Source organism: Seriola aureovittata, chromosome 8 (genome assembly GCF_021018895.1).
Source record: "Seriola aureovittata isolate HTS-2021-v1 ecotype China chromosome 8, ASM2101889v1, whole genome shotgun sequence".
NCBI classification, from domain to species: Eukaryota; Metazoa; Chordata; class Actinopteri; order Carangiformes; family Carangidae; genus Seriola; species Seriola aureovittata.
The window spans coordinates 11,745,661-11,772,671 of NC_079371.1; the positions used below are offsets into that span (position 1 = coordinate 11,745,661).

At 40.9% G+C, this 27,011-nt stretch overlaps 1 protein-coding gene and 1 long non-coding RNA gene across 13 annotated transcripts in view; one reads left to right on the forward strand and one right to left on the reverse strand.

Moving 5' to 3' along the window:
• Positions 1 to 12,223, forward strand: part of LOC130173325 (uncharacterized) — a 92,183-nt gene extending 79,960 nt beyond the window's left edge. For 5 of the 12 annotated variants that reach the window (XM_056382471.1, XM_056382470.1, XM_056382473.1 and 2 more), the window contains 3 exons: positions 1,536 to 1,824; positions 6,165 to 6,272; positions 10,370 to 12,223. In XM_056382471.1, coding sequence (XP_056238446.1) covers positions 1,536 to 1,824; positions 6,165 to 6,272; positions 10,370 to 10,493 — 521 coding nt within the window. In that variant the 3' untranslated portion in view covers positions 10,494 to 12,223. Of the gene's footprint in view, positions 1 to 1,535; positions 1,825 to 2,423; positions 6,273 to 6,373; positions 6,466 to 10,369 lie in introns of all 12 variants that reach the window. The other 7 variants (XR_008828401.1, XR_008828396.1, XR_008828399.1 and 4 more) reach the window with 6 other exon arrangements.
• LOC130173326 (uncharacterized) lies at positions 6,133 to 27,011 on the reverse strand. Its single transcript, XR_008828402.1, has 3 exons — positions 26,282 to 27,011; positions 16,362 to 16,431; positions 6,133 to 6,269 (listed from the first exon to the last, which is right to left on the reverse strand). It is a non-coding gene; the product is annotated as an uncharacterized LOC130173326 (long non-coding RNA).

A 27,011-nucleotide genomic window follows, 5' to 3' on the forward strand; every position in this document is an offset into this window, starting at 1 on the left:
CCCACACCAGGCTTTCTCTCCTCACTCCTGTAAATCCATTTTCCACACAATGCATTTCAAATCAAAGCGGCGTCACCATAACATGCCTTAGGAAACATTAAGCCATAGTGCGTTACTTTCATGTATGATAGCATAGCCCCTGTATGCTTTGATGTGCTCACTTTTTTTAATGCTTTATTAATAATAACACACTGGCTCCTTCTTACACCAACATCGGCTTCTGGTGCTCCTTTCACTCCTCCTGAACCACATCCCTCACTCCTTCTATGCCTCAGCTCCTTCATCCCTCCCCAGCCCCACAGCCTTGTCCCAGGATTGGCCTGTTTGTGTTTGGGAAGCGGGATTAGTGGGAATGATATGGACCTCAAGATGAAGAGAGTGACAAAGACCTATCAGAGGGCAGAGAGTGCGGAGCGCTGCATCACCATTGGTTGCTGTGGAAATCAGACACGTCTTCATTTCTTCCAACCATCCTCTCAGAGTGCCCAGCTTTCATTTCCATGCCCGGGGAGGGAAGCAGAAAGAGGATGAGGATTGGGGGGGGGGGGTTTGAGGTTCTGTTTGTGTGTATAAGTGTGCACATGAGTGTTTGCTTGCATGTTGTGTGCTCAGAGATATACAGGGATGAGCGTGTAGACACTGATAGCACTCACCTCCTCCAAAGCTGGCCAAAATACAAATGCTGGAGCAGCCTTCAGATTTCTAGTGTTGTTCTAGCTAAACACGTTTCCTATGAATGGGATGCCCGATTCATAGACATGTAAAAGCTGATATTGATTTCTCACAGATTTTTTCTTATTATTTCAGCTTTATCACCGGATACTTTGAATTAGTGTTACAGGCAAAGATATCTCAAAGCACACAGTGGCTGTTCAGTGTTTGCTCAAATTTTCTTACTGACAATTTCAAAGCGATGTCTGTAATTTACAGGATCACTTAGCAGCTCCCCACATTCACATGTGTGCACTCATACAAAACATCTGCCGATTGGATTTTCTGCTATTGTATTTTTTTGTATTTTTGTATTTTTTTTTTTGTTCCTTTTCAATGCTTCTTTCCTCTTTTTCTTATGTAGCTTTATTCAATCTTGGTTTTTGTTATATTATCATTTCAGCCCATGACTTCTGCTGCAGGTTCTCAAAGTCATTCAAAGGATATACATATATATATATATATATATATATATATATTCAAGTAAATCATTTATGTGCATAACGTGCTCCATGCAGCTACATTTCCAAAGACTCATTGACCTGCATGCATTTACGGTCATATGTATGCACACTCACACCATTTATTTGGAGTTGTACACTGCTTTATACACAGATTTGACAGCATTCTGCAATGGAAGCTCTTCCTAAAGTTTTCATACAAAGAATGTGCCTGTTGAGCTTGTTGTGCTCCAGACTGTTGTCAGTATTCAATTGCTTGTTAGGATGCAGCCAGTTGACTCTGTGGCTGTCTGAATACTGATATGACTGAGAGCAGTGAGGCTGAGCCCCAGCTGACTCCATTGTCCTCCTCGCCCATAATAGATCTGCGTGGTCTGCAGGCCCTCTGGGGGCACCTGGCTCCCCTCCCTGCCATTGCTGGCCTGATCGATTGGCGAGACCATCCCAACACAGAGAGCAGAGGTCAGCTTCAAAGGCCTCCTGCCCACTTCCTGTCACCTGGTGTTCCATTTCGGACGAAGGGTACATTTCCTTTCCATTCCCTCCATACTCTGCTGCCCTTCTGCAAACAGGTTAAGGACGTGGAGTGTGTACGGCTCCTCCCTGTGATCTACTTCAGCCTCCTCCCCAGTCGCCCACACGGGGAGAGAGGGTAAGAGATCAGTCTCATCCAAACACCACACAATCACACACCCATTTGATGTTAAAAGCTGTTTTTGATTTCACTGTGGCGTAAGAAAGTGTAGCTCTCTGCATGGTAGTCATTTGTTAATTTTGGGTTAGGTTACTTTCTGATTTTCATGGACTGAATTTAAATCTCTAATCTAGATTTCTATTTACAGTTTTACAGTACAATTTTCTCAGTTCAATGATTGACAAAATAACCAAATCAACACAAAACATTATTTTTATCTGTCTATAGGATATATTTTAATCAGACATTATTCATATCATAATACAGTATGAAGCAAAAGTTAATTGAGGTAATAGCATGTTTATAATTAACCATTAAATTAAATGAACTTTTTGGCTCCCACTTGAAACATGATTCATTATGAACTGATCATCAGATCTGCCATGGTATGAATCGCTCTCCCTTTCCCTGTTGGTCAAGTAACAAATGGCAAGGCTATGGAACACACATTTTATCTCCATGAGAGCTGTTGGACAATTAGCTCCAAGAATACATATTAATCAATCGAGATTTTTGAATCTGTTTATTAAGCCCAGCCATTTTTTTTTCCTCTCCAGTACATTAGCAGATCTCAGTATGTCCGCTACTCTTGTGAACAGGGATGAGAAGGAGATAGAGGGAGAGGAAATAAAGGTCTGATGAGTTTGGCAAAGAGAGGATGGAGGCTGAGACAGATGGCATGAAGTCTGCAGCACTCTGGCGTGGCTCGCCTGGTGCTAAAATCCTCCTCTCTCACATTCCAACAAATCCTACCAGGAGGCTGGGGAGTCTGTCACACCACTCCAAGGATCCACACAGCTCTCTTCACCCCCCACCCCCCCACCCCCACCACCACCACCCCCACCACCCCCCAACAACCCCCACCCCCAGCCGGGCCTCTGACCACTCCGTATCAGATTCCTGCCATTTTATCCTCACATATGTATACATTCACACATTAACATGTATAGAGGTGGGCCATTTGGACCTTTACAGGCCTGGGAAGATAAGAAGCACCAGGGGGTGAAGATATGAAGAGACGCCGTCTGACTGCTCTTATGGAAAAGGAACCGAGGGGGCTTAATTGAGAGAGGTGGCCTTTACTGTCACTCCAGTGTAAAAAATCTTATTCAGTAAACACTGGGCCAAATCGTGAGGGAAAGACTGAACAATCCATTTATATCAGAGGCAGAAGACATAAGAAGCTTTTTGATTAGTTTCACCACAGCCCGCATCAGCCCATGCTCTTGAACAGAAACACTGTAGCCCAATCTCAATCCAAACATACACTGCTCAGACCCATATTTCAAGGCTCCCTGTGGGCCTTACAATCCAAAGTGGACAGTAAGTGTAACTATGATTACACACATAGCACAAGAGCAGCAACTGGATCAGGGGCTCCGCATGACATCTTCATCTCCAAATACCGTACCATTGATATCCTTTGAATTTCTGAAGCATGCTTTCTTTCACCATCTCAAAGTGGTTCATCTAATAAGAACAAACTAATTTATTTTACACTATGCTCTCTCCCCACGCCTCTTCCTCACTGTCTTCCTGCCTGCCTTCTGTTTGTTCTAATGAATGACTTCTGAGATGAGGTGCTGCTGTGAGGAGGTGACAGGGGGCTTCAGAATCACATTACTGTTAATGATAATAAAAAGAACAATCTGTGCTAAACCTCTTGGATGTTTCCTTTTCTCGTCCCATATGGAATGAATATTTTATCTGCTATTGTTTTGAATATCTTTACATGTTTGAATTGAAGCCTGTGCAATTAAAATGCACACTAAATATTGTTTTGTGTTTTTTTTTTTCACGCAAGCACTGCCTATTGACAAAAAAGGCTGCTCTGATAAAAGATATACAGTGGTGCACCATCTGGGTTACAAAGCATACCACCAAGCACACAACATCAGGCACATCTTAGCTACATGGTGCTGCATGAGGAAATATATTCCCTACGGTAACATTTTAAGTGCACAACGAATGCCAAGAACAGTCAAAATGCAAACACAACTTCTAACATACGACAAGGGTTCTGCAGGAGTTGGGCTTTATTGATGTGACTTCAACTTTTTACAGACAAAAGGTTACAGGAGTTCTCAGCATTTAGTCCAACTCCATTCAACTTAAATTGAAGCAATTAAATGGGATGTGTTTCTAAAAAACAAAGCTGTCAAAGCACGCGTTTGATGGATGACAACTTCCCTTATGTTTACATGACATGTAGGTTCAACACAAACCCTAACAAGCACAACATACTTACAACTCGGTATAATGGAAATGGAAAAACTCATATTGAAAAAGTTTTGAGCTGAAAACACGAACCACAAAACAATATACGTAGCGTCTGCGGATGACTATGAACGAGCTTCCACGCTGGCGAAGGCCGTCATATCAGCAGCTACTCGGCACCAAAGTATTTGCCGGGGTTGTTTACATGGCTCTGACATTCACAAGCAGATCATCACTGACTTTCCCTCCTACCACCACAGAGATAGAGTTGCTGGCCGTCCTTCCTACATGGCAGGGCAGCGTGGTGTCCCCAGGCTCATTGGCACTGCAGCTGTCACCCACAGGATGGGAAAGTGGCAGGGTCGATGGCTCCACGGCATGGCTTCTGGCAGCAACCCTCCCATCCTGGCCCAGTGAAAGGGCAGGGATGGGGAGCCCTGTCTCTCAGTACATTGATCAAGGGCCAGCCCTCCATTAGCCATCGTCAGAGCTAAAGGTCAGCTAAGGCCAACGGATGGGTCCTGTGTGCGCATCCTATGGTGTGACTCATTCTCACACCCGGGGAGCGAGTCCTTGTCGCTTTGGTCTGTACTGCCCCCTACTCCTGGTGGCCACATGAGGATGTCCATAGCTCTCAGAATAGTTACCCCCTCCCTGATGGGTTGATGCATCCTGCGGGCTAAACTCGCTCAAATATCCCTTTTCTTTTTTTTTTTGTTTGATGTCAGCCACATTATGCATTATTGTTGCTTTTAGAGATATTACTATCTCCTGCCAAATTAAAAGAGCCTTCCTTCTAATTTTCTCCAACAGAAATTGCTTAATAAATGAGCAGGCCCTGATTTGCACTGATGATCACAACAACACAATTGCATCAAATTGCTCACCCAGAGATGATGCACCACATCGTGCTCATCACTCAGTGACAACTACTGCCTGGTGTGGTTTACATTAATGCAGCCAGGCTGTGAAAGGGGATAATTGTGGTGCTAAATGCTGTAGAGGCTGACAGGATCCATTTCTTGACTTGTCAAGGGCAGCAGTGACAGAGAGGGCTGTGCTGGGGTCTTTACACACACTGGCAGATGAGCTTATTTGCACCAACACGCGTGCACACATGTGGGCACATGAATACACACATAGGCAGGCAAAATCAGCCACACACCACATAGAGATGATTGTCTCTTGCCTCTGTCAGGTTGTATTTTTTTTTCTCCAGCCATGGAGGCCTCATCCTGGGAAATTGAGCAATTTCTGATTGAAAACAATGCCGGTAATTAGAGCACTCACTATTTGTAACCACTTGGCATTGCATTAGTATGCAAAGCTGGCAGCCAGCTTATCTTGGGGAAAACGTTTGTTTCCTTAATTGCCCTCTTAGGACAAATGTGAAGGGGGGGTGGGGGTGAGGGGGGCGGGGAGGGGAGAGAGTAAAATGTTAACGTGCTGCAGTAAGAATGGAGCCTGGTGTGTTGAGGGGATGTGACTCCCTGAACACAGGGGTTAAACTCCACTAATAGGCTGCATACAACACACATGGGCACAGACACACACACACACACACACACACACACACACACACATGAGCACAGAGTAACAGTGGAGCACTCATACACCCACATATGGGCACACACTTGCATTGGCACATGGGCACATGGAGGCACACACAAAAAGACAACTATGATGAGCGCACACATTCCAGGACACACACAATTAGGCACAATTAACTCCATAGACATACTGTAAAATTAGACATTAGTAAGAAGAACTATTCACCACACTAATGAATTAAATGGCCCTTTCTTTAAATAAAGAGTCCATCAGGATGTAAAGCAGGGAATGAGCTTTCTTCAGCTCACCTTTGTAGTTGTTTCTCAAACATATGGAGTTTGTATTTCACCTGCTGGTATCAAACTTGCGACAAAATTATTCATCATCGCTTGTCGTCTATAGAATGTAAAGCTTTACATTTACACACAACTTCCACTTCATGTATGTAGTTAAGAGTGTTAAATCTGTAAACAGCTCACTCTTACACTCTGTCTGACTTCTCTTGGTTCTTCTCTTATTGTCACTTGCAGATGGGAGGCAGAGACGAGTCTATCACATCCAAATCTGCAGGATTTTGCTGGTTGGTCTTCTTTTCCTTGTCACGGAGTGATGGACACAAGAAGCTTAACTGGACCCTGGTGAGATGAAAACAAAAATATTTCTGCATTGAAATGTTACTTTTTGGAATCAAAAGTAGGATGCAAATGTATCTCTTTTATTTCTTTTTTTTTTGCATCAGTGACTCATGAGGCATTGTACTTTGAAGAAGTTGCAGAATTACTATGATTTCCCGAGATTGTTGGACAGGAGACTCTGTATCTCGGAGGACCAGTGAGTCATTGTCCCTTTCACAAAACACGGAGGAAATGTTGTATAATTAAGCATGCAAAGACAGGCTCCATATTTACTTTTGATACATCTGTGCAAATATGAAATGAGTTTGCACAATATTCAGAATTTTTTTTTAAATGTAAAATGACACATGGTTTCCTGAAAATAGATATTTTTGTTTTAGAAATATATATTTTTGTTCCTTCACTAAAAAGGCTAACTTTGGTGTGAAGCTTTATTCCTTCTGAAAAACGAATTAGGCAGCTGAAGGATGTGTCTGGTATCTGCCTGTTGAGGACATTTAGCCCTTCACTCAGTTTAAGCAGGCTGATATTTTATATGTCTGTTTTGTACAAAACAAAACAAAAAAACAAAAAACAAAACATTTAATAAAATACAAGAGAGGCTGTGATGACCCGCTGCAATGTTCTTCTCTTTGAAGAGGTTATTACCACATGTTGAAAACTCCTCTTTCCCAGTCTAATCTGCTTATTCACAACAAGCACAAAGACGCAAAATCATTTCATATTAAGCAAAATCAAAGTCAGTCAGCGCGGGCTTCTCTGGGATGTAAGGTCTAATAACACTAGTTTTAAGTCGACAATATCTGAGCGATACATTCATCATAATTCTGACTTTAATACTAATGTTTTACACTCCGGTGCTTTCTGAAAATATTTCTGAAGAAGGAGATTTTCTCTAAATCCAGATATGATCATTACAGTTTGGATGAAATGAAGATAATTTACATAAACGATTTTTTGTCCTGTCTGCAACAATGGGTCAGTGGTCATCTGCCAAACCAAAAAAAAGCACACAAGAAGTTATCTCAAGTATTTTCACGTCAAAATTGAGCGTCTGAATGAAGTGGAGAAGCCTTGAGGTTATTATTTATAATTAAACGTGTCGTTAGTCTTAATGGAAAATAAACTACTCAGCCCAGTTTTAAAAACACGCAGCAAATCATTTTCAAAATAATGATAATAATAATGAAATAAAAACTCAACAAACAAATCAAAATAGCTGAGACAAGTGAAGCAGTTTTTGCAGAAAACATTGTTGCATATGGAAAAAGTTTAACTTTCCAAATCTGAGCGGGTCTAAAATCAGCAGACGCCTCGATGCCACAGGTGGATGAGTAATGATGAAAACATGTGGGCCCACAGGCCTTGTGATGTACTCTGGTTACTCAGCTGCTCATTAAAAAATCCACATGAAAACTATTTTCCAATCAGCTTTATTTTAGCCACTGAAATGATAAAAGGATCACGATGTTTAGACATTAATTGGTGTCCGCTGAAATACAGTTTCCTCTTTCTTCTCAGAGATCTTATGTTTAATACTCTCAGCACGGCTGCAGGAAGCCAGGAGAGAAAGTAAAAGTTTTTAAGAGAGAGGAGCAGGTTGCTTTAAAAAAAGTAAGACGCAGCTGTGTTTCTCCTCCCACCCGCAAAGTTTGCGCAAAAAATAATAAAGAACATAGAATCTGAGATAACTTCAAAATAAAAGCAGCAGGCAGGGATGAAGGACGAAATGGTCTTTCTAAAGCATTTGGAGGACGTGGTATTAAGTTGACTGATATTAAGATGGAGTACGTTCTGGGGACGTTTTAATTAGCCGCAGCTAATAAACCACCCGTTAAAATGATTTGGCTTAATTGGTGCAAATGCTGGAGTATTACGAAATAGGTGCAAATGTTTATATTTACACCTTGAAATTCAGCACGCGTGCACTCACATGCACACGCGGCGGGTGGGCTGTGTGTGTGTGTGTGTGTGTGTGTGTGTGGATGTGTGTGTGTGTGTGTGTGTGTGTGTGTGTGTGTGTGTGTGTGTCCTGATAAATTCCCTATCACTCAAATCAGTGCTTCTGTCCTCTGTGTGTTTGATTCGATAATAAAAGGTTTTCATCACCGTCTGCGGTTCAGTGGTTTATTTTACACATTCTGAGCTTCGTGTGATGAGTTTAAGGCATCGACCGGATGTGTTTCTGTTCTTCTTTGTAAACTCAAATGGAGGCTCCGACTGAATTCAGTGTTTTTTTGCGTTTCGCACAACAAAACCTGAACTAACACAACGCTGAATGCTTCAAAAGGAATCCCCCCTTTAGATCATCCCCGGCTGAAGGTTTGGAGAATGTCAGACTTCCTTAAAGTTGTGAGAGCCAAAATGGCTTTAGGAGAGCTGAATCAGTGTCCGTGTGTATACACACCAGGTCCAACAAAAGCAGGGGCTAATCCACCTAATTTACACAATGCACAGGGCCCTGTTTACATGGGATATACCCTCAGAGGGCCTTTGCGTTTCAGACCGGACTGAGGTGCAGTTTTTTTTTCTTCTTCTCCCTCTAACATGCGAATGAAAGGCGATGTGAATGAACTTTGGTGCAATGTGCAACAAAACCAAAGCAGCCAATGTGACACTGCACACACAGAGAATAAACATTATTCCGTTTAAAAAGAGCATCAGCATCTTTCTCTTATTTTCATCTGTTTACATCCGTGTCGTGAAGCTACTTTCTGAAACAAACCATGTCAGTTTTAGATTGTATACATTTCAGCCAGAAAGGTTGGAAAAGTCTATTCACACGAAAATGAGCAGAGTTTACCTGAGGACATGTACTGGCCTGTGTAACGGATTCATGCTTGCAAACGAATCAAGGCTTTTTCATTTATTTATATATATTTATATTTAAAATGATACGACTGGGCATTGGCGAATATCATCATCGTGACCATCAGATTATTGTGTCCAGGCTTTATTAACAAAACAATTAAATCAACCCAACTCTTTATACAGACACCTGAACACATCACACGCAGACGACCAAACAGCAGATCATATATACTTATTATATTATATTGTTTTTAGCTTCGCACACAGAGAAAAACTCATCTCATCTATTTTGTACCAGGACTTTAAAGGCACCACTAATCCAAACATAACTCTAACCTTTACAGCATCGAGCTCAGTTTGATGTTTGTTGCAAGGTCGATTATTAGCAGCTGCTGTTGAATTAAATGTTTTTTTTTTCTTTTGCTTATATGGGCCACTTCTGACCCCTTTATGTCAATGATTTCCAACGCAGCTTAAAACCACAGTGAGTCAGTTCAGCTCGCAATTATCCTGCATGTTTTCACAATGTGTGTTACCAGATTTTACTAAAAGCGTAATAAAAATACATACTGAAATGTATCACGTTCATTTTTCCCTCTCCCTGTGTGGCCTTCACGTTGTGCGTGGGCCTATTTTAACAGATTAGACAGGATTTTTCTCATAATCTATTCACTGCAAATAAACACCGAATAGTGATGCAACTGCAATGGAGTGAAATTTATTGCAATTAAATAGGACATAGTCAAGAAGCGTATTTCCTTGAACGCATCCAAACACAACTCCTGTAGCGATTAAACCGCAGTGTGTAGATGCCAAATGTTTCTGAATGAAAAAAATAAACTAACAAAAAAATCCGTTTTGGATTCATCATCTTCAAACAGCTCATTTCGACAGACTGTTAGTTGAAGCGAAGGCCTCTGTGAAGCCAAAATAATGTTAATGAAATCCAGGAACTGAAGGGTTAACAAGACAGTTAATGGAACAAGGACTAACGCTGAATAGAGCATTGTCTTATTTTATGTCTTTTCAGCTATTGACTATTTAGGCAGTAAATTATGAGTTCTGGCAGCTGCGATGATTTTTTAATTACTTTCATTACAGTCCTCGATATCCTGTTTATTCGACTTAGAGCCCTTTATATCTTTCCCGTCTGTAGGTGTGTTTTACTGTTTCCATTATTGCATTTTTTTTTCCAGGAGGGGTAGGTAATTACTTTGGCACAGCACAGGTAAATTCCGCCGCTAAATTGAAATATTCCGCTTTAATCCTCCCTAAATCCCAATTCTCAGGACACGGAGACGTGAGCAGCTGAGGAGTCATGTGGAGCTGCGGTTGCTTCTGCAGGTGAGCGTCGCGTCGCAGGGGGGCGGAGGATCTCCTCTCGCCGTCATAAGCATAAAACAAGATTACTAGATCTTTATCACCGAGCACCCCACCACCACCACCACCACCACCACCTCACAGAACTGCAACTTCACAATCTCGTCTTCAGATGGGGAATGTTGCATAATGAGCAGGAAATGAATTATAAGTTGTTGTTTGTTTTTTGGAGGGGGGGATATTTTAAACTGAAATGAATAAGTCATAAATAAACTTCTCTGCATCTGCGTGTTTTCAAGGGGGTTTTCATTCCTTTAACAAAAGAGCAAGTGAGCTTGTTTATGTAAATGAACCAGGAGATGCATTTTTAAACCTGGGCTTGATATCTTTGTTTTGCATGCTATACCTGCAGAAGAAGAACAAGAAGAGGCTGCTAACATTTACCAGATGTTAAAAATAACACCTTTGTCTTATAAACAAAAAAATATATGACTGATCACAACTTAAATCTAGATATGAGGTTTTTAAGTGTTGTCTCTCTTACAGGAGTGAACACTGGCAGAAGTTTGTACATTCTGCTTGTCATGGTGCTGCCTGAATTTAACTTCCCTGTATCTTTAATTTGTAGTCACCAGGAATGAAAGGCTGAGTCTCAGCACTGGCAGCTCCCATGTCAGTCTTTGCAGGAGTGGGTGACAGAGAACAGCAGAGGCAGATAGCATGCTAAAATCGCATCACTAGAGACCCCACATCAAAGTAGACCAAACCTCACATTGAGTGAACTTTTAAGCCAGAAAGAGTGTGTGACATCAGAGCACCTAAAATGTGACTGTCATGTTTTTCAAACTTGGCTGAACACAGGCTCAAAGACTTGAGAAGTATTCAATGGCAAGCTCTGTTCAAACACGCACACTAAGATTAGCAGTCTTTGTCTTACAGGAACCTCAAAGACCAATTAGACTGAGAGATGGGTGTGACGAATTTGTCAAAAATAAGATGATAGATATCACTTTGGCAGTGAGCAAACATGGCTGGGGATTTCACTCAAGCACAGTCATTGACAAGGCACTGTCAGGAAATGTGTCATCTTCAGCAGACCTGCCAGTTGACAAGGATGCAGTTTGGGATTGAGACTGATCAATTCCCAAACTGCCAGCAAGACATGGCTCTGATAGTGGCACTTGATTTTGTGAAGTAAAAAAAAAAAAAAAAAAAGTACTATTTGCTTGGATATAGTGTCAACTTTTTATTTGCATCACAAGTCTGTTCCGTCCCAAGATACAGGAGAGACTGTGTGCAGCAAATTTTAGACAAGAAAAAAACCCCCCAAAAAACCAGAGTGTCATATTTATCTGGGGTTTCAAAACTTTAAGAGCAGAGCTTTCACCTTCCCACATTTATGTTTGGACACACTCACGGAAGTGCCATACTGTGCACATGTCTGATTTTGTTGTTTAATGTACACCAATTCAATACGTCTAATACTTGAGCTTGTCTTCGGCCACTATTTCAACAGTGAAATCTGATACTCAAAGCATTTTCCTCTTCAAAGTAGTATCCTGTTGTGCTTTGCGACCACAATAGTGTCAATCTCATACTTTCAAAGCCTCATCTCTGTGTCAGCTTTGAGTAGCTGTCTATACATGTCTCCGAATAGAGTTGGGGCTTTGATGGCTGGTCTGAAAACAGGTGGGAACATTATGACAAAATCTAAAATGGGAAAAACTATTTCTATTGATGTGGCTGCAAATGAAATTTGACCTTTGATTTGTGGAATTGCTTTCATAAGCAAAAAAAAAAAAAAAAGTTGTGTTTGATTGTTACATCACTTCAGAAACATTTGTTTGTAACATCCGAAGCATCGTGGCAGCTATAGGAAGGAAATTCCCATCCAGCTGTAAATTACACGTCACAACTGGAGCTCCACAACATCTGTAGTATAGAGTGATCACAAAAGCCTGTGCAGCATGTTGTGTCATGTTTATAATCAACATATTGATTTGCCTCAGTTAGTGCTGAAAAGATAGCTCGATTGATCAAGAAAATGTATTCATTGTTTAAATACTAAACATTTGTTGGTGCCCGATGTTCAAATTTGAGTTTTGCTACTTTTGTTTGTTCATACAATTTAAAATCAAACACTTTGATGTTTCGTTCTGTTGGTCAGACAAAACAAGCAATTTGTAGGGGACGCCTTGGTGTATACCCACTTGTATTGGCTCTTTTTTTTCTAAATCTCTCACATTTTATAGGATGAACAATAATGGGAAGAAATCTATGGATAAAAAGAAACAATAGCTGCAGCCCTACCCAACCCTGGTAATGCATTATACTGTATTTCTGTTTGGGATAAATGAATTTCTTATTAAATTTCTACCACTGTGAATCAGGCATTCTTGTTTTCACTGGTGTAATAGTCCAAGATATGAGAATTGTGGACATGTTAGAAAGAAAAGCTCCTAGTGTTGTGCTAAACAATGGCCATTTGAAAAGCTGCATTTGAAGCCATGCCAAGTGATTGGGAATAATCAAATGACAATAATCAGATGAAAAGAGAGGCAATCTCAATAAACTTTGTCATTCAACCATTCAAGGTTCAATCATATCAGAGGTGTTTTGCATAACTATGAGACCCTGGTTCTAATCCTCAAAGGGTTTTGGGGCTACTTGGCTTTGCACTGTAGTCATTCAAGGTCGCAACCCGGTAGGAAATATGGGCTGCCATAGCAACACAAAGATGGCCTCTAAAGGCTTAGCATAATTCTTCCCTAATAGAAAAATAACAGCGGCAAATCCCATCCTTAGTGAACTGGCTTATTTGACAGAGGCAGACTCCCACCTGTGAAGCACATAGTCACCACACCAATGCGCTAAGACTACGATAAGATGAAAAAGAGCCCATCTCTGGGTGGGGATGGGCGGCCTAAGCTCAAGCCAAATTCTCTTCTCTGAAGCTGAAAACAGCCCACAATGTGTCTCTGGCTAGCTTTAGGTTTTTGAAGCTGGACAATATGAGCTGCCAAATGAATCATACTCTCTATATAGTACTTAACTTTGAACTGCTTAAGCCATACTCTGAGAAAAACCTTTGGCAGGAGAAGGTGGCTTATACAGGATCAAATCTCAGTCAGTGAATTGTTTATACCTTCTCTCTTGGAATTATTTAAACTCAAGGGGAGTTGTTAAATGCTTGGATTATTTGTGCATGTGTCTGATAAAATCACATCAGTTTGAATGTGCTCTAGCGGTAGTGATATGGCATTAGGATGTTCTAAACCTTGCCTAGTAACTGTCCTCTCCTCCTTCCGATGTGATGTGATCACAAAATATGTGATCCCCCTCCCTTTACCCCTCCTCCCACTTTGTTGCCAGGTACCACAGAGATGGATTCTTGTCACCATGTGAGTTGCATCAGGATGATGAGCACCGGGGAGAGAATAAATTACCGCCACACTTTAGAGTGGGAGGCATGTAAGTATCAGCCGCTACAGCAGTGCATTGCTCTCTGCTTATGGAATCACTAATGAGGAGCGATATCCAGCGACGTTGCAGCCATGGTGATCGAGCTAAAATCAAAGGCTTTATGAAGTCATTACTGTCAAAGCTAGCTATGAAAATCAAATGATTGCCCAACATGGCTTTCTGCAAGAGGTATATGGTGCTGTTTTGTCACATGCAAAGGCTATGGTAGAGAGATAGAGAGAGAGAGAGAGAGAGAGAGAGAGGGAGTTGTAGTTGAGGGATGGGATGCTTCCTCTGCTGTGCACCTGAGTCAGCCATTTTTAGCTCGATTGGATTTTCTGTTTATTCACTATATTCAGCGAAGCCAGAGCCTGATTGTGTGGCTCAGACTGCTGCATCTTCCTGTCAGTATCCGACTGCAGATGCCAGCCACTTGTCTCATTCAGCTGCGTTTAAAGGATATTTCAGCCCGCCGGGATGAGTCCTGCTAACCCACTCCTGACTGTGTATAATCTCATCATTGTCAGTGATGTTTTTCTGTTTCATGGCGTTCAAGAGCTCATAGTCAAGATGACAGAGCAGAACTGAAAGGAAGATTATCATTATATCATAGTGTCCCTTCAGCTCGGGGAGAAAAATCTGCATGTTTTTGGTTTGCTGTTACCTACCTGCAAAATCGATATAAAAATCACTTAAAGGCTAAACTGATTCTTGGTTTAATATCTTAATGTCACTGAAGATAAATTCTCTCTATCGTAACATCTGGTACTTGTGGCTCTGATAACCATAAGGGTGATGTATTAGTTCTCTAAAAGGACTTTTTGTCATGCAAATGAGAGTTCCCCAGCTTTCTTTTCTTATCAGTTCATCTTTTTTGCTGTTGGGCAAATATTCAAAATTCTTATATTAATATTCTATTTTTCCCATTATTTTAAGACATCTTCCTTGTAATATATTGCCATTAAAAACAATATCTTTTCTTTGTCCTTTACACCTTGAAATTCTGCCACTGCTACCTTTGGCAATGAAAATCCCTTCATTGGATTCTGCACAGTCCTGCGGCTTGCCTATATTATGGAGTGATTCACAGTGGTGTCTTCACATTAAATGGGCAATGACATTCGCAATGGTCATGTGTGGGACTGAATCTATTTTATAGTGCCGCCTCAGTGGCAAGCTGAAAAGCAGAACAGAGTAATTAAATCAACACTGTATCGACGACTTGTCCAAGGAAAGGCCAGACTCTTCCCTGAAGGGAATCCCACTGAATGTCGGCCTGTAAGCCTCCTGTTTCAGAGTCTTACGCAGAGCACCTTTCTACATCAAAGCTTGCTCAGCACCACGTCTCAAAGTACCGCATCTCCAGGAAAGAATGGCCTCTGCTGAGATATGGACACCTCTGGCCTCATTTAACGTGCATGGTCCCCTCCCCCTCTCCAGGCCTGAATCCGAGGATAGAGTGGCTATCTGACGAGATCACACAGAGAGGTGCGGGAACTTAAAGGCAAAGAGTTACTGTGCATCCTACCAGGAGTCTCAAAAGGGTTCTATTAAAATGCATTCAATATGCCAGTCAGGGCTTTCAAAGTGCTGCACACCCTCTAGCCCCGGCAAACTCAAAGGGCATCAGTGCACATTCAGTAAGGGGAATCTGGCCCCCATTAATTTAATGAGTCCAGGGTATTAGTATGCCATAGCCAGTTGTGAAGTATCCCTTTTTTCATCTCTGGTGGAGTTTTAAGGAAAGATCCACCAACTTGGGAGTGACAAAGTAGAGCAGGGAACGAGGTGCGCTCATCTAATCTGAGATCAATTTCTAGCTGTCAGTCCTCAGAGGGCAATTTCCAGTGGTTAATATGTCTTTGTGCAAGCTGGAAATCCAGATAAAGAATGCAGAGTGGCACATTTACTGTCACCAGGAGAACTTTGCTGTCTCTTTATCATGATTGCATCCCCACAAAACAGACACAAAACTTGTAAGAAATAATGGGCATCGGATAGGTGCTTGGAGACATATTTGCATAACGTATTTGGAAACATGCTGTGGTCATTATAGCACAGTGAGCTTTTTTTTTTTCATTCACATCTTTTCTACAGTCACTTCACAGTTAATTAGCTTGGTAAACAGCAATGTTGATTTCTAAAGCTCTAACACCTGACTTAAAGAAGAACACACAGCCTGTCGCTATACAGCGAGCTGACATGCAACTGACAGTCACCTGTAAGAGATTACAGAGACAGTGGAGTTTGCCAGGGCCTGTCAACCAGGAAGTAGCAGCTGCTGGAGCTAATTAAAGCCATAGTAACATGGTAACATAGCCCAGCTCAGGGCCACATCAAACACTCCTCTTCATGCCAGTCTGGAGTCTCATCTCTGGGATGTTGAGGCCCTCTGTGACCCGTGCCGGGAGCCTGCTGGGCTCTCGGTCTGACCTGAGCGCTGAGAGGTGAACCAGAGTGGGTCAGGATCACTGTGGGGTGCACCTGGACCAGACTTACCTGTGTCTCTGTATCTGCATACCAAAACGTGACCATGCGGCTGTGTGGGTGCTGGGACATGGACTCTGACCTGCACAACAAAGGAAAAGAGAGAGCCTGGGTGAGAGGTCAGGAGGAGAGAGGAGGCTTAGGGAAAACACACGTAGGACGCATTGGCTAAACACGATCAGAGGGACACATATGGGCTGAGGTAGAACCAGATGCCCTCAGATGTCCAGATGAAACATAAGCCCAATGTAAACATGTCGCCTCAGTATGGACTGAACTTAAGTTATGCGTAATTTAGCGATAAGCTTCAATTAACAGATAATAATACTCTGTTTATCTGGTTATCGCAAGATAAAAAAGTGCATTACATTTTCCCAGTTACAAATTAAAAAGCTGTTTCAGATTACCATCTCTCAAAATAACACTCAGCTCAATCGTAATGAGCACTCTCACTGAACAAAAGTACCTGAAGCCCACTGAGGAAAGGTTGTTCCAGCCAATATTTATAGACGCGATAAAAGAAAAAAGATAAAAGAACAGATAGTCGACTCTCTCTGGTCGGTCTGTTTCTTCTCAGAATCTGTATGTCAGTTGTAGAGCCTGTGTGTAACTAACCAGAGAAACATATCCAAACAAATCTCTTGTGAAACCTTTGCTCAGATGCAGTTGCAGCGGTAATAAACCAGATAAAGCCGTAGAAATAGTTTTATCTCATAATAGAAAATATTTTTGACCTAACCCAAATTCTTTCGCTTAATTATGAGTCTATCCTAGAAGCTTCTGTGCAAGTAAACAGCAGTTTTATGTCAGGATATTTCACCAGTCCCCCCAACTTTTTGCATTAAAATTTTCATCACTTTCTGAACCAAATCTTTTCCTGTTTATTCACTTGAAGTCAACTTGGAAGATACATAACGGGATGACAGGGTTGATGAGCACAATCCCATAGGTGACAGTTGCAGTACTGATTCAACATTGAATCTAAAAGGAGTGTGGCAGAAGGGGTGTGGGCGTTGTCAGTGTGCAGTGATCTGGCCCTGGGCTCCGGGTGTCATGTTGTGGCTCTCAGGGCCAGTCCTGCTGCCATATCTAGAAAGACATCTGCAGTACGGCACCATGGTGCGTCTCCCCGGGGAGCCACGCCGCAGCACATGGGCCACCTGAAGCAGGTCTCTGTCTCCACCTGCCACACAGAGCGCTGACACAACTTCATGCACGTAGGCAGACTTGTCTGCAGGCATGTCACTGTCAGCCGAGACAGACACCAATTTGCCACTGTCTTGGGGAGGTGAGCTCGGCACACATATGCAGAGAGCATGCTCAAAAACTGCACCATCAAAATAGAATTTTTTGTTCCTGTCTACTAACACTTCACAATAGCAGTGAAAAATTCAATCCGGCCTATGTGGGATATTTTGTGTGCCTGCCGAGTTTTGGGCCTGGACAAAATGAGAAACCCCTTGACTGGATTTCGGGGAGATAATTTTTTTCTGCCACCCTGGGCAGCCTGGGGTCTCTTGTTGTGTAAAATAGAGTGAAAGCAACTTTCCGCTTCACGTCTTTATGGCTTCATGCTCTGAGTGACCGGCTGTGAGGGTCTGAGTGCTGTGTTCTTTCAGCAGTCTTCATGTGGTCTCAATCTCTTTACACGTCTCACTGCCAGGCTCCTCTCTACCAGGCCTCCTCAAACTGTGTAATCAGCAGATGTGTTTATTAGAGCAGGCCACTGCCACTGCCACACCTTGCGTTCTTTGCCAATTTCATTTTGGCAATGTATAATTTTTTTTCCTATATTATTCTTTCAAGCCCAGCGGCCATGTTGATTTGGCACTTAATGTGGCCTGAGGTTGCAAGAACCGCTTCACTCAGCAGTTTGAATTCATATGCCTGAATGATATATCCCGAGTGTACTTAGGTTAGTCCCTTCAATATACCACAGAGCTGCTGATTTAAACAAACTGACGTAACGTAATTCAACAGAATCCTTTGACCTTCATAAAGACGAAGTCACGCCAACTGAGCAGGTTTTCAGGCTCAACGTCCCAGAGCAGGGATATTTTCAGGACAGAGACAAGGACTCTGCTCTCTTTAATATCACTTTGGGGACAAAACAAGCTTGCCTGAATTGCTTCATACACAAAATAGGACACCTCCATAGCAACAAATTATGGTGACCTCAGCAAACAGGTATTACAGGATAATGAACGGGAGGCAAATAGTTTAGAAATCCTACACATTTCCACTGCGTTCTGTTTATTAGGACTTCTCATGACAGCACATTTCTTAAAAAATCTGATACAACATCTGGGATAATGTGAAATGTATTAGCAGTGAAATTAGTGATATTGTACAAAAAATTATAAAAACAATACTTGGTATTGTAATGCTTTATTTCCACTATGATGGAATTGACATCATAGCCACACACGTACATGTGAAATACAATTTTCAAGTACTTTACCTGAGTATCCCCATTTTCTGCTACTTCATACTTTCCACATTTCAGAGGGAAATATCTTTTTACATCACTAACTTTATCTGACAGCTCTAGCTGTGAGGTACTTTTTTAAATATTATACAAAAATAATCTATTATGTGTTTAAAAGAACAAGACGTTGTTAAGGATCAAGCTACCCAACATTATTTAAAATAGCAACATATCCTGGCAGGGGTGATTCTGCTGCTGAATACTTCTACTTTTGATACTGCAAGTACATTTAGCAGCTAACTCCTCTGTACTTCTGGTTAAGTAAACTTTCGAATGCGAGACTTCCACTTTGAACACTATTTCTACAGTGTGGTGTTGCTACTTTTACTTGAGTAAAAGGGTCTAAATTCTGCTTCCACTCGTCCCCATATGAAAGACTGTTTGCAAAACTAACTTTCTCTGGACTGGACATGGGCCCTGCACACAGGCCCTGCAGGACAACATCCCTCCAGCCATTATGGGCATGTGGCAACATGCTTTTCAGGACCGTGAGCACCACCTGGGCACCATCAGGGCACCAACATGCCAGTGTTCTTTGTCTGTCACCATTTTCAATTTTGCTGCAGAAGGTGGCAGACGTGTTAAGGACCGCGTACTCGTGAATTGAGCTGTCAAAATTAGCAGCATTTCTGGTTTGTTTAAAAGGCAAAATGGGTCACGCGCAGAGGCAACAACTAAGACCCAAGAGGGATGCCATGATGTTTGGCGCTGAAAAATTATTCATTACTCTTTGTTATCACATCAAGAAAATATTTTCAAATTTTTCCTCATTATCGTCTGAAATAACCTGGCAGTTATAGCAACTAATTATTTTACATAATTGTGTCATATTAAGTATAATGTAATAGTGTTGATACTTCTGTCACTTACTCCTTAATGTCTAACCTGACCTTTGCTAGCGATCGTGTTAATGACAACTGCATGAATTCACTTTTTATTAATTGGTGATTTGCTAGTGTAATGACACAGAGCTAGGAAGGTGTATGCGTGTTTATGTGTGTGTGTGTCTCATAAGTGGTGATGTTAGACTTGTGCACTTGGCAAGAGTTTTTTTTTTCTCCTGCTCCATTTGGTGACAGATTGGGTTTAAAAAACATTATATCTTCACAGTTGTGACTCACAAGCCTCAGCATTGCAAAGTCAGGGTGAGGTTTAGCACTTCACATGAGGAGGAAGGAGGACCAGGTCACCTCGCTTCGTCTTTTAGTTTATCACTTTCTGCAGGGTCTAATCTGGGACTCAATGAATTGAATCTTCAACATTGTTTTACTGTTGTTAATCCAGCCACTCTTTGCCAACAAAACCCATTCTTTCTCTTCACGACTCCCACTCATCTAGCCAGTGCATAGTAATAATACTGAAACCGCTTGCAACACTCTTCTTAAGACACTTTACAGAAATGTCCATTAAAAGTATAAATACAAGTAACCAGCCAACATTTCAGCTTAAAAAAAAAGGATTTGCAAAAGTTGTGACATACAGTAAATTCAGCAAAACAGGTGGCAGTGATCACAGGCCTGCTTTACTAGAAAAAAGACACAGCTCCACATTGATCTTGCATTGTGGGGTGCTAAGCATTGCTGAATGTTTCTTAGCCACCATGCTAACAACAGCGCTACAGTTTTCAACATGACTTAGAATTTTTTAGCTGAAGTCATAGCAGGGTGCGTCTTCTCATGGAGCCCCAGGTAGGAGGGCATGCGGGGGGTGAGGGTTTTTTTTTTAATATTGATGCTCTGGGCTCGAAAAAGCTCTTCCAACATTAATGTTTCACTAACTCTCTGAACCAGTATACGTTACTGTCGGCCCTGCCCCCCTCATCAGCCATGTTTGTTTTTGCTGGTGTTGTGCTATCAAAGGCTAACTGCTTTACAGCACCTCCTGGTGCTCCCCGGGAGGAAACTCTTCCTTTTGGAATAAAGGATGCACAGATTTAAAGGTAATAACAAGAGTCTGTTTCGCTATGTGTGAAATTTTTATTATATTGTTCTTTCATAATTTAACAAAATGGTGTGAACTTGTGATGATATTGCTGAGGGGAGACCATATCTGCCTGACTATGGGGCCTTTAAAATAAGATGTGAGGATTTGGGCTGATGGATTCATTATTGTGTTGGTGTTTTTCCAAAGATCGCATTCACACATTCCATGGGTAACTTCCTGCTCACTACTTTTGCCCTTTAACTTTTTTTTTTGGATAAAACCCGACTGTATGGCAGATGCAGCATTAACTGTGACATGTCTTTTTTAAGCAGTACGTGTGGAGTACTTGTTGTCCAAAAAAGATACACTGGAGTGTGGCCTTTTGCTCTGCAGCTTTGCTTATGCTCTGCTTTGGTGCGCTTGTTCTGTCCTGAGCTGCCTGTCCTTCAAATCCAGGGCTTAGTATGAGGTGGGGCACAGAGGAGGGATAAGGGCTGTCACTGCTGCTGCTGGGGTGCCCACACCAGCAGTGCATAGGAACTAATAAAGACACACGCTGGCAGGACCCTGCCGACCAAGCAATGAGATGTCACCATAAACAAGCTGCAGGAAGTTGGCAGTCAACTTCCTGGTTATATAATGTTGACCCATTTTTACTGAAAGGATGATTGTAGGTCTCTCTCAAGTGTACAGGACAAATCTGTTTGTTGTTTGTTATTTCTGAAATTTTAAATAAAATATTACCACCAACATTTATATCACTGTTCGGTAAGAGTCTCCACTGTTTTTCACATTTAGGTGCATTTTTTTTCGTTCTGTTTCAGTAGAGAAGGTAGAGGTTGTCTAGTGTACAAGCTAGCTGCAATTATGTGTTTTTAAAAACATAAGCCAAGCTAAAGGGTTACTAAATCTCCTCACTCTGTCTGTTACACTTGCTCTTTCAAACCTGCATGTCAGAGTCCATCAAGTAAGCAACAGCTCCAGCAGTAAAACATGCTCAGGTCACATATCATGTATGTCATCTCTGCAAATATTGAGTGACACGCAGCAGATATTCCCAACTCAAAAAGTGATGCATGGCAGCGCTCAGCTCAGGCAAGTGTTGTGATGTGATGTGTCATGATGGCAGGACAGGTAATGCTATATCCAAAATATACATCAGCAGTCAAAACAGAGTGCTGATAAATAACAAATAGATAGCCCAGATATGACTGCATGTCTTCAAATTTGAATGGGAATGTTATAAAACTCAGGAAAGCAGAGTGTCAGCCAAACAACATTCAAGTAAAGATGTAGGTTAGAAAGATTAAAAGTATTTATATTTATAACAAACAGTCTCGTAACCACTTAATTTTTATTTACTTTACAAGAATATATATCATTTGATGAATTAAATTCAGAAAATATCATATATCACATTATCTAAATTATAACTGTGTCAAAGGAAATAAATGCTCATGTCCAAAAGCAGGAAAATCACTCATGGGCCTAAAATATAAGGCTGCTTTAATTTGATGGTGTGAAATTGGAGCGCCTTTGAAGAACATCCACAAAACCCTATTCCCTATTTATTTCTCATCAATGGTGTGACTCTGACACGTCTCTTTTGTACACTAGAATTGTGGCTGGGCTCATTTAGGGTACATTTAAAGAAATATGTGACCAGAACCTTCAGGTGAATCAATTTAACTGGACAAAATGAAAATAGGGCCCTCTGTGATATATTCAGGCCTCCAACTTCATTTAATGCTTTCTCTTACAGATACTGACACCGTGTCCACAATACTCTCAGTCATCGTCATCATCATCATCATCATCTGTGTCTGTGTTTTCTGTGTATTCTGACTGGTAACAAATATCGAATATCTATCGCAAAACAAAACAAAACAAAACAAAACAAAATAAAATAAAATAAAACAAAACAAAACAAACCCCCCCCCCCAAAAAAAACAAACCAAAACAAAAAAGTTCATATTTGAAAAACCTAGGCATAAAAAATACTGATCATTTGAAAACAAACTCTTTAAATTACAGTTGATAACTGTAGTAACAACGATGTGTTTTCACTTCACATTAGCAGCACCAACAGTGTAAAAATATTTATTTTGAAACTTTAAAATGTATGATATTTCTGTAATGACGAAAACATCGAAATAAGAGCACAGCATATTAAAAATGAATGGTAAAAAGTTGAGCTTTAATTTTTGGGATAAGCAGCTCTCCTTAACTGCAGATTTTATAATATATGTGAAATTAAAGGAAGACAAATAGTAATTAATTTGATATTTTTACTCTAATTTAAAGCTTAAGTTGTAGGGTATGTGGGTTTTGTTTTATTTCGTTTTGGTTTTTGTAAAAAATAAACTTCAAAATTAATCATATTATTTAGAAAAACAGTTTTATTCAAAATAGATGTAAATTAAAAATACAAGACAATTTTTTGGTAAAAGTAATGATAAAAACCTATGTTAATATTATATATTTTAAATGTTTTTAATCTATTTTAAAACACACAAAATTGTGAATTACCATATTAATAAGGTAAGTAATAAGACCTTTTTTTATGTGATTGTAAAAATCAATGCCCAATGAAAATCAAATCATACAATGTCACTGTCACAATAAGTCTACATGAACTCTGTTTGACCATGTATACACACCCAAATACTTTTTAATAAAGAGAAACAGTTATAAATGGACACAATAGTTTTTATACTAATTTCAGCAGATGGAGAAAAGAAACTTACTTGACAATTGTTGACAAAAGTTTTCCAGCTTATGTCAGACAAATACAGTATCTGCAAGAAGAATCAGAAAGTAATTATGCATACTTTGTATTAGTTTAGCTGTTTGTTGAAGAAGCCATCTGTTTATAAGTTTCTTTGTAATTCTTTTCAATTGTTTTTACATTTGCAAAACTTCACGCGCCACATCAAAAGACAATGAAATTCATTAGCTCTCTATTTCAAGGTGGTATCTAATTGGCAGAAGATTCTTTTATTTCAAGTCTTTTTATTTCTTCAAGGAACATTGTCCAGAATGGGAGGCTCTCATCATAATCTAATAATATGCAATGATAAATAAGAACCAGGGCTTTTGATCAAAAACTTCAAGTCAAATCAGATGTTTCTCTCAGACTGAAATGTGAAACTTCTCTCAGTTTGCAGAATGAAAGACCACCATCTGTTTTTCATATGTTCATCTGTAGAGAGGACATTGAACTGTCAGCAGTGTCCCTCCTACTTATCAGGACACTTACACATCCCCTCAACACGAATCTTCAATCCTGTACAAGTCTTTTGTATTGTATTTACATCACTGGGTCAACAGTACTGAAAGAGCGAACTATAAACATTTGCTTATTAATGGAAATAGAGTTCATAGCAGTCACTTTATTTAAGCTAACTGCTGTAATGTCTCCGTACAATTTAATTTTACGACAAATATGATTAATTGTTGATATAAAGTCATGGTTAAAGTACACCCTTTAATTTCTCCATTATATTTCTTTCTTTCTTTCTTTCTTTCTTTCTTTCTTTCTTTCTTTCTTTCTTTCCTACTTTAACCTGTCAAAGTAACTTTAAACATTATAGAGCATACTTAAACTTCCCCCCAAAACGTTTTCACCGCCATAATCTAAACTTTAAAATCTGACAACAGTGGGAAAGTATACTTGCAGAGAAAGTTACCAGTCTCATCCTTTAAGTCTCGATTACAAAGAAAACTCTCTCACATGATTTTCCAAAGTTAACCTAATGCATAAGGAAAAAAAAGGTAGTGAAAAAAGGCTAGAAATTTGAAGGCTTTCCTTGTGTCATACTATGAAAGCTTTCAACTGCAACGACTCAAACAGACTTTCATATGAAGCTGTCACATTTTACTCATCTCATAACTCATAATTCTGGCTGAAAATATTTACGTAGTCACTCATTCTAACACTGCAGTCTGCTGAGTTATGCAGCTTCACGTTATTTACACATTTTTATCTCCAAATTGCGTGAATTGTAGACAATGTCATGCTAAGAAAACTAAATTGCACGTTTTGAAAGTCAACCCGAAGCTGTAATATCAGCAAACCTTAGAGAGCGTGAATCGTTTGTATAATGCAGCACACACCTGAAACTGTATTTCTGAAGCTGCTCAAACAAACTGGCCAACTGGAGAAATTCTACGTGTTATGCGCTTTAATGTTCAGCTATGAACTATGAATTCAACTGTGAATGTGTTGCTTTCATGCAGCATTCAAAGGCTGTCAGCTCCATCTTCTTCCTCCCCTGTTAGCTTAGCAACAGCGGCCATTTTGTCTGCATTTGCATTGGTCCAAATGTCTTTCTCAGGTCATGCCACGTTTCTTTGATATTCTGGTCAGGGGATGGTAATTCCTTTCGAGATTTTGCAGGAGCGAGATCTCTTAATTTGCTCCTTTAAGTGAGATATACCAGTGGAAAATGTGGATTATATCAGGCATGTGCTGTGCATGCACCGAACAGTATTGCTTTCATTTCCTGCTCAGAATGTACCAGAAAGTGTTTAGTATTAGCCACATGGCTGTCAGACAAATGCACATGCATACAAGACCCATTCGTGTGCACACAGAGTGGTTGCGCACACACACACACACACACACACACTCACACACACACACACACACACACATAAAATAGGATGAGCTGATCCCTTCCTTCGAGTCTGCATCAACCACCCACTGCTCTCACCACCACATACGTAGACAACCAACCACAGGATGTATAAACCCAGCTGTCCACAGATCACCGTGGCTTGTTTACTTGCCTGGAGTGGATGCACAGTGGCAGAGTGGACCACCACCATCCACGACAGCTCATCTACCAACATGCGTTCAGCTCTCACCTCTTACTGGAGCCCTAGTCAAGCTGTATGGGTAAGTAGCACAATCTGTACTTTTTACCCAAGTCAGCTGCACCAAAGAGAAAAACCGTGATGGACAGACCTGCTGAAGACTGTGCTCTCTTATGTCTTTCAACTCTTTGAAAATCTGTAATTTACACACACGTCATCAATTAGTCATAGTTCAACCAATTAGTGTCTTCCTTTTCAACTTTGCCAGAATAATTCACTGGAAATCAATACATTTTTAATCTAGTGTTTCACAGAAGCAGTTGGCTTGGGCTACCAGGAGACTACTGTAAAACACTTTCCTCCAACACTTTTCTGAGCCTGAAATAGAGATGACCACACTGTATATCTAAAATCTTTTCGAAATCACTGTATCTTTATGAAACTGCATCTGAAAAAGGCCACGCAAACACACAAAGATCAAGGAAATAAAAGCAATTTTAACAACTAAAACATGCTGATGTGTTATCTGTCTCTGCATTCCAGAGGTTTATGGGCCCGTTGTCACTTCACAGGCCGAACTGCCAATCCTCACCCTTATGACTCACTTACATATCCCAGGTACTAACTCATCTCTGCTGCAAGTTGTTGCAGACAGCTCTGCACATACACAAACACACACACACATGCCCACACAGACACTCACCTCTGACACTGCTGAAACACACCACTATGGAAACACTGGAGCCTCGTCTGATTCTGGTAAGGTCCAAAATGTCCATGTAATGGGCACAGAGGGGTAAAGAGACTCTCTGGGAGTGAGGCCCGGAGACTGGGCTTTCTGTGTTTCCAGAGAGCTGCCCTGACCACCCTGGTAAATATAGGAGAGCAAATCCTTTTCAGGTTGAGAGTATGACACAGGACTGCCACATAAATCAGTGCAGGCCCAGCCCGGCGCAGGCTGGGAGCGCCATGGGAGTGGTAGGCGGCTCTATGGTGAGGTTTTTGGTGAAGGATTATGGATTGAGACGTACAGCTGGGAGGCTAAAGTTACACTTTTCATTACCACTTCGAGGGGGTCTTGGCTGCCTGGAAGCCAGTCAGATTTGTGAAGACCTCTTTCTCCCCCTGGAATGGTTGTAATTCTGCAGGCGCATTCTTCACCTGAGGATAATTGTTTTTGATATGGCAAAAACAATTTGGCGAAACGCAATGGGAAAAGCTGTTTTTTTCTTTTTTTCTTTTTTTTTTGCCGACGGAAGAATGAAAAAATAAAGAAAGAGGAGAGGGCATTGTGAAAAGTCCTCATTCACTAAAAGACCAGAGTAAAGAGAGAGCAGTATGCCCCCTTCTGGCTCTTTTCTTCTCTCCCTCTTTTCTTCTCCTTTTTTCTATGGCGTCTGGAGATGTGAAGAAATGTCTTTTGATCAGCTCTG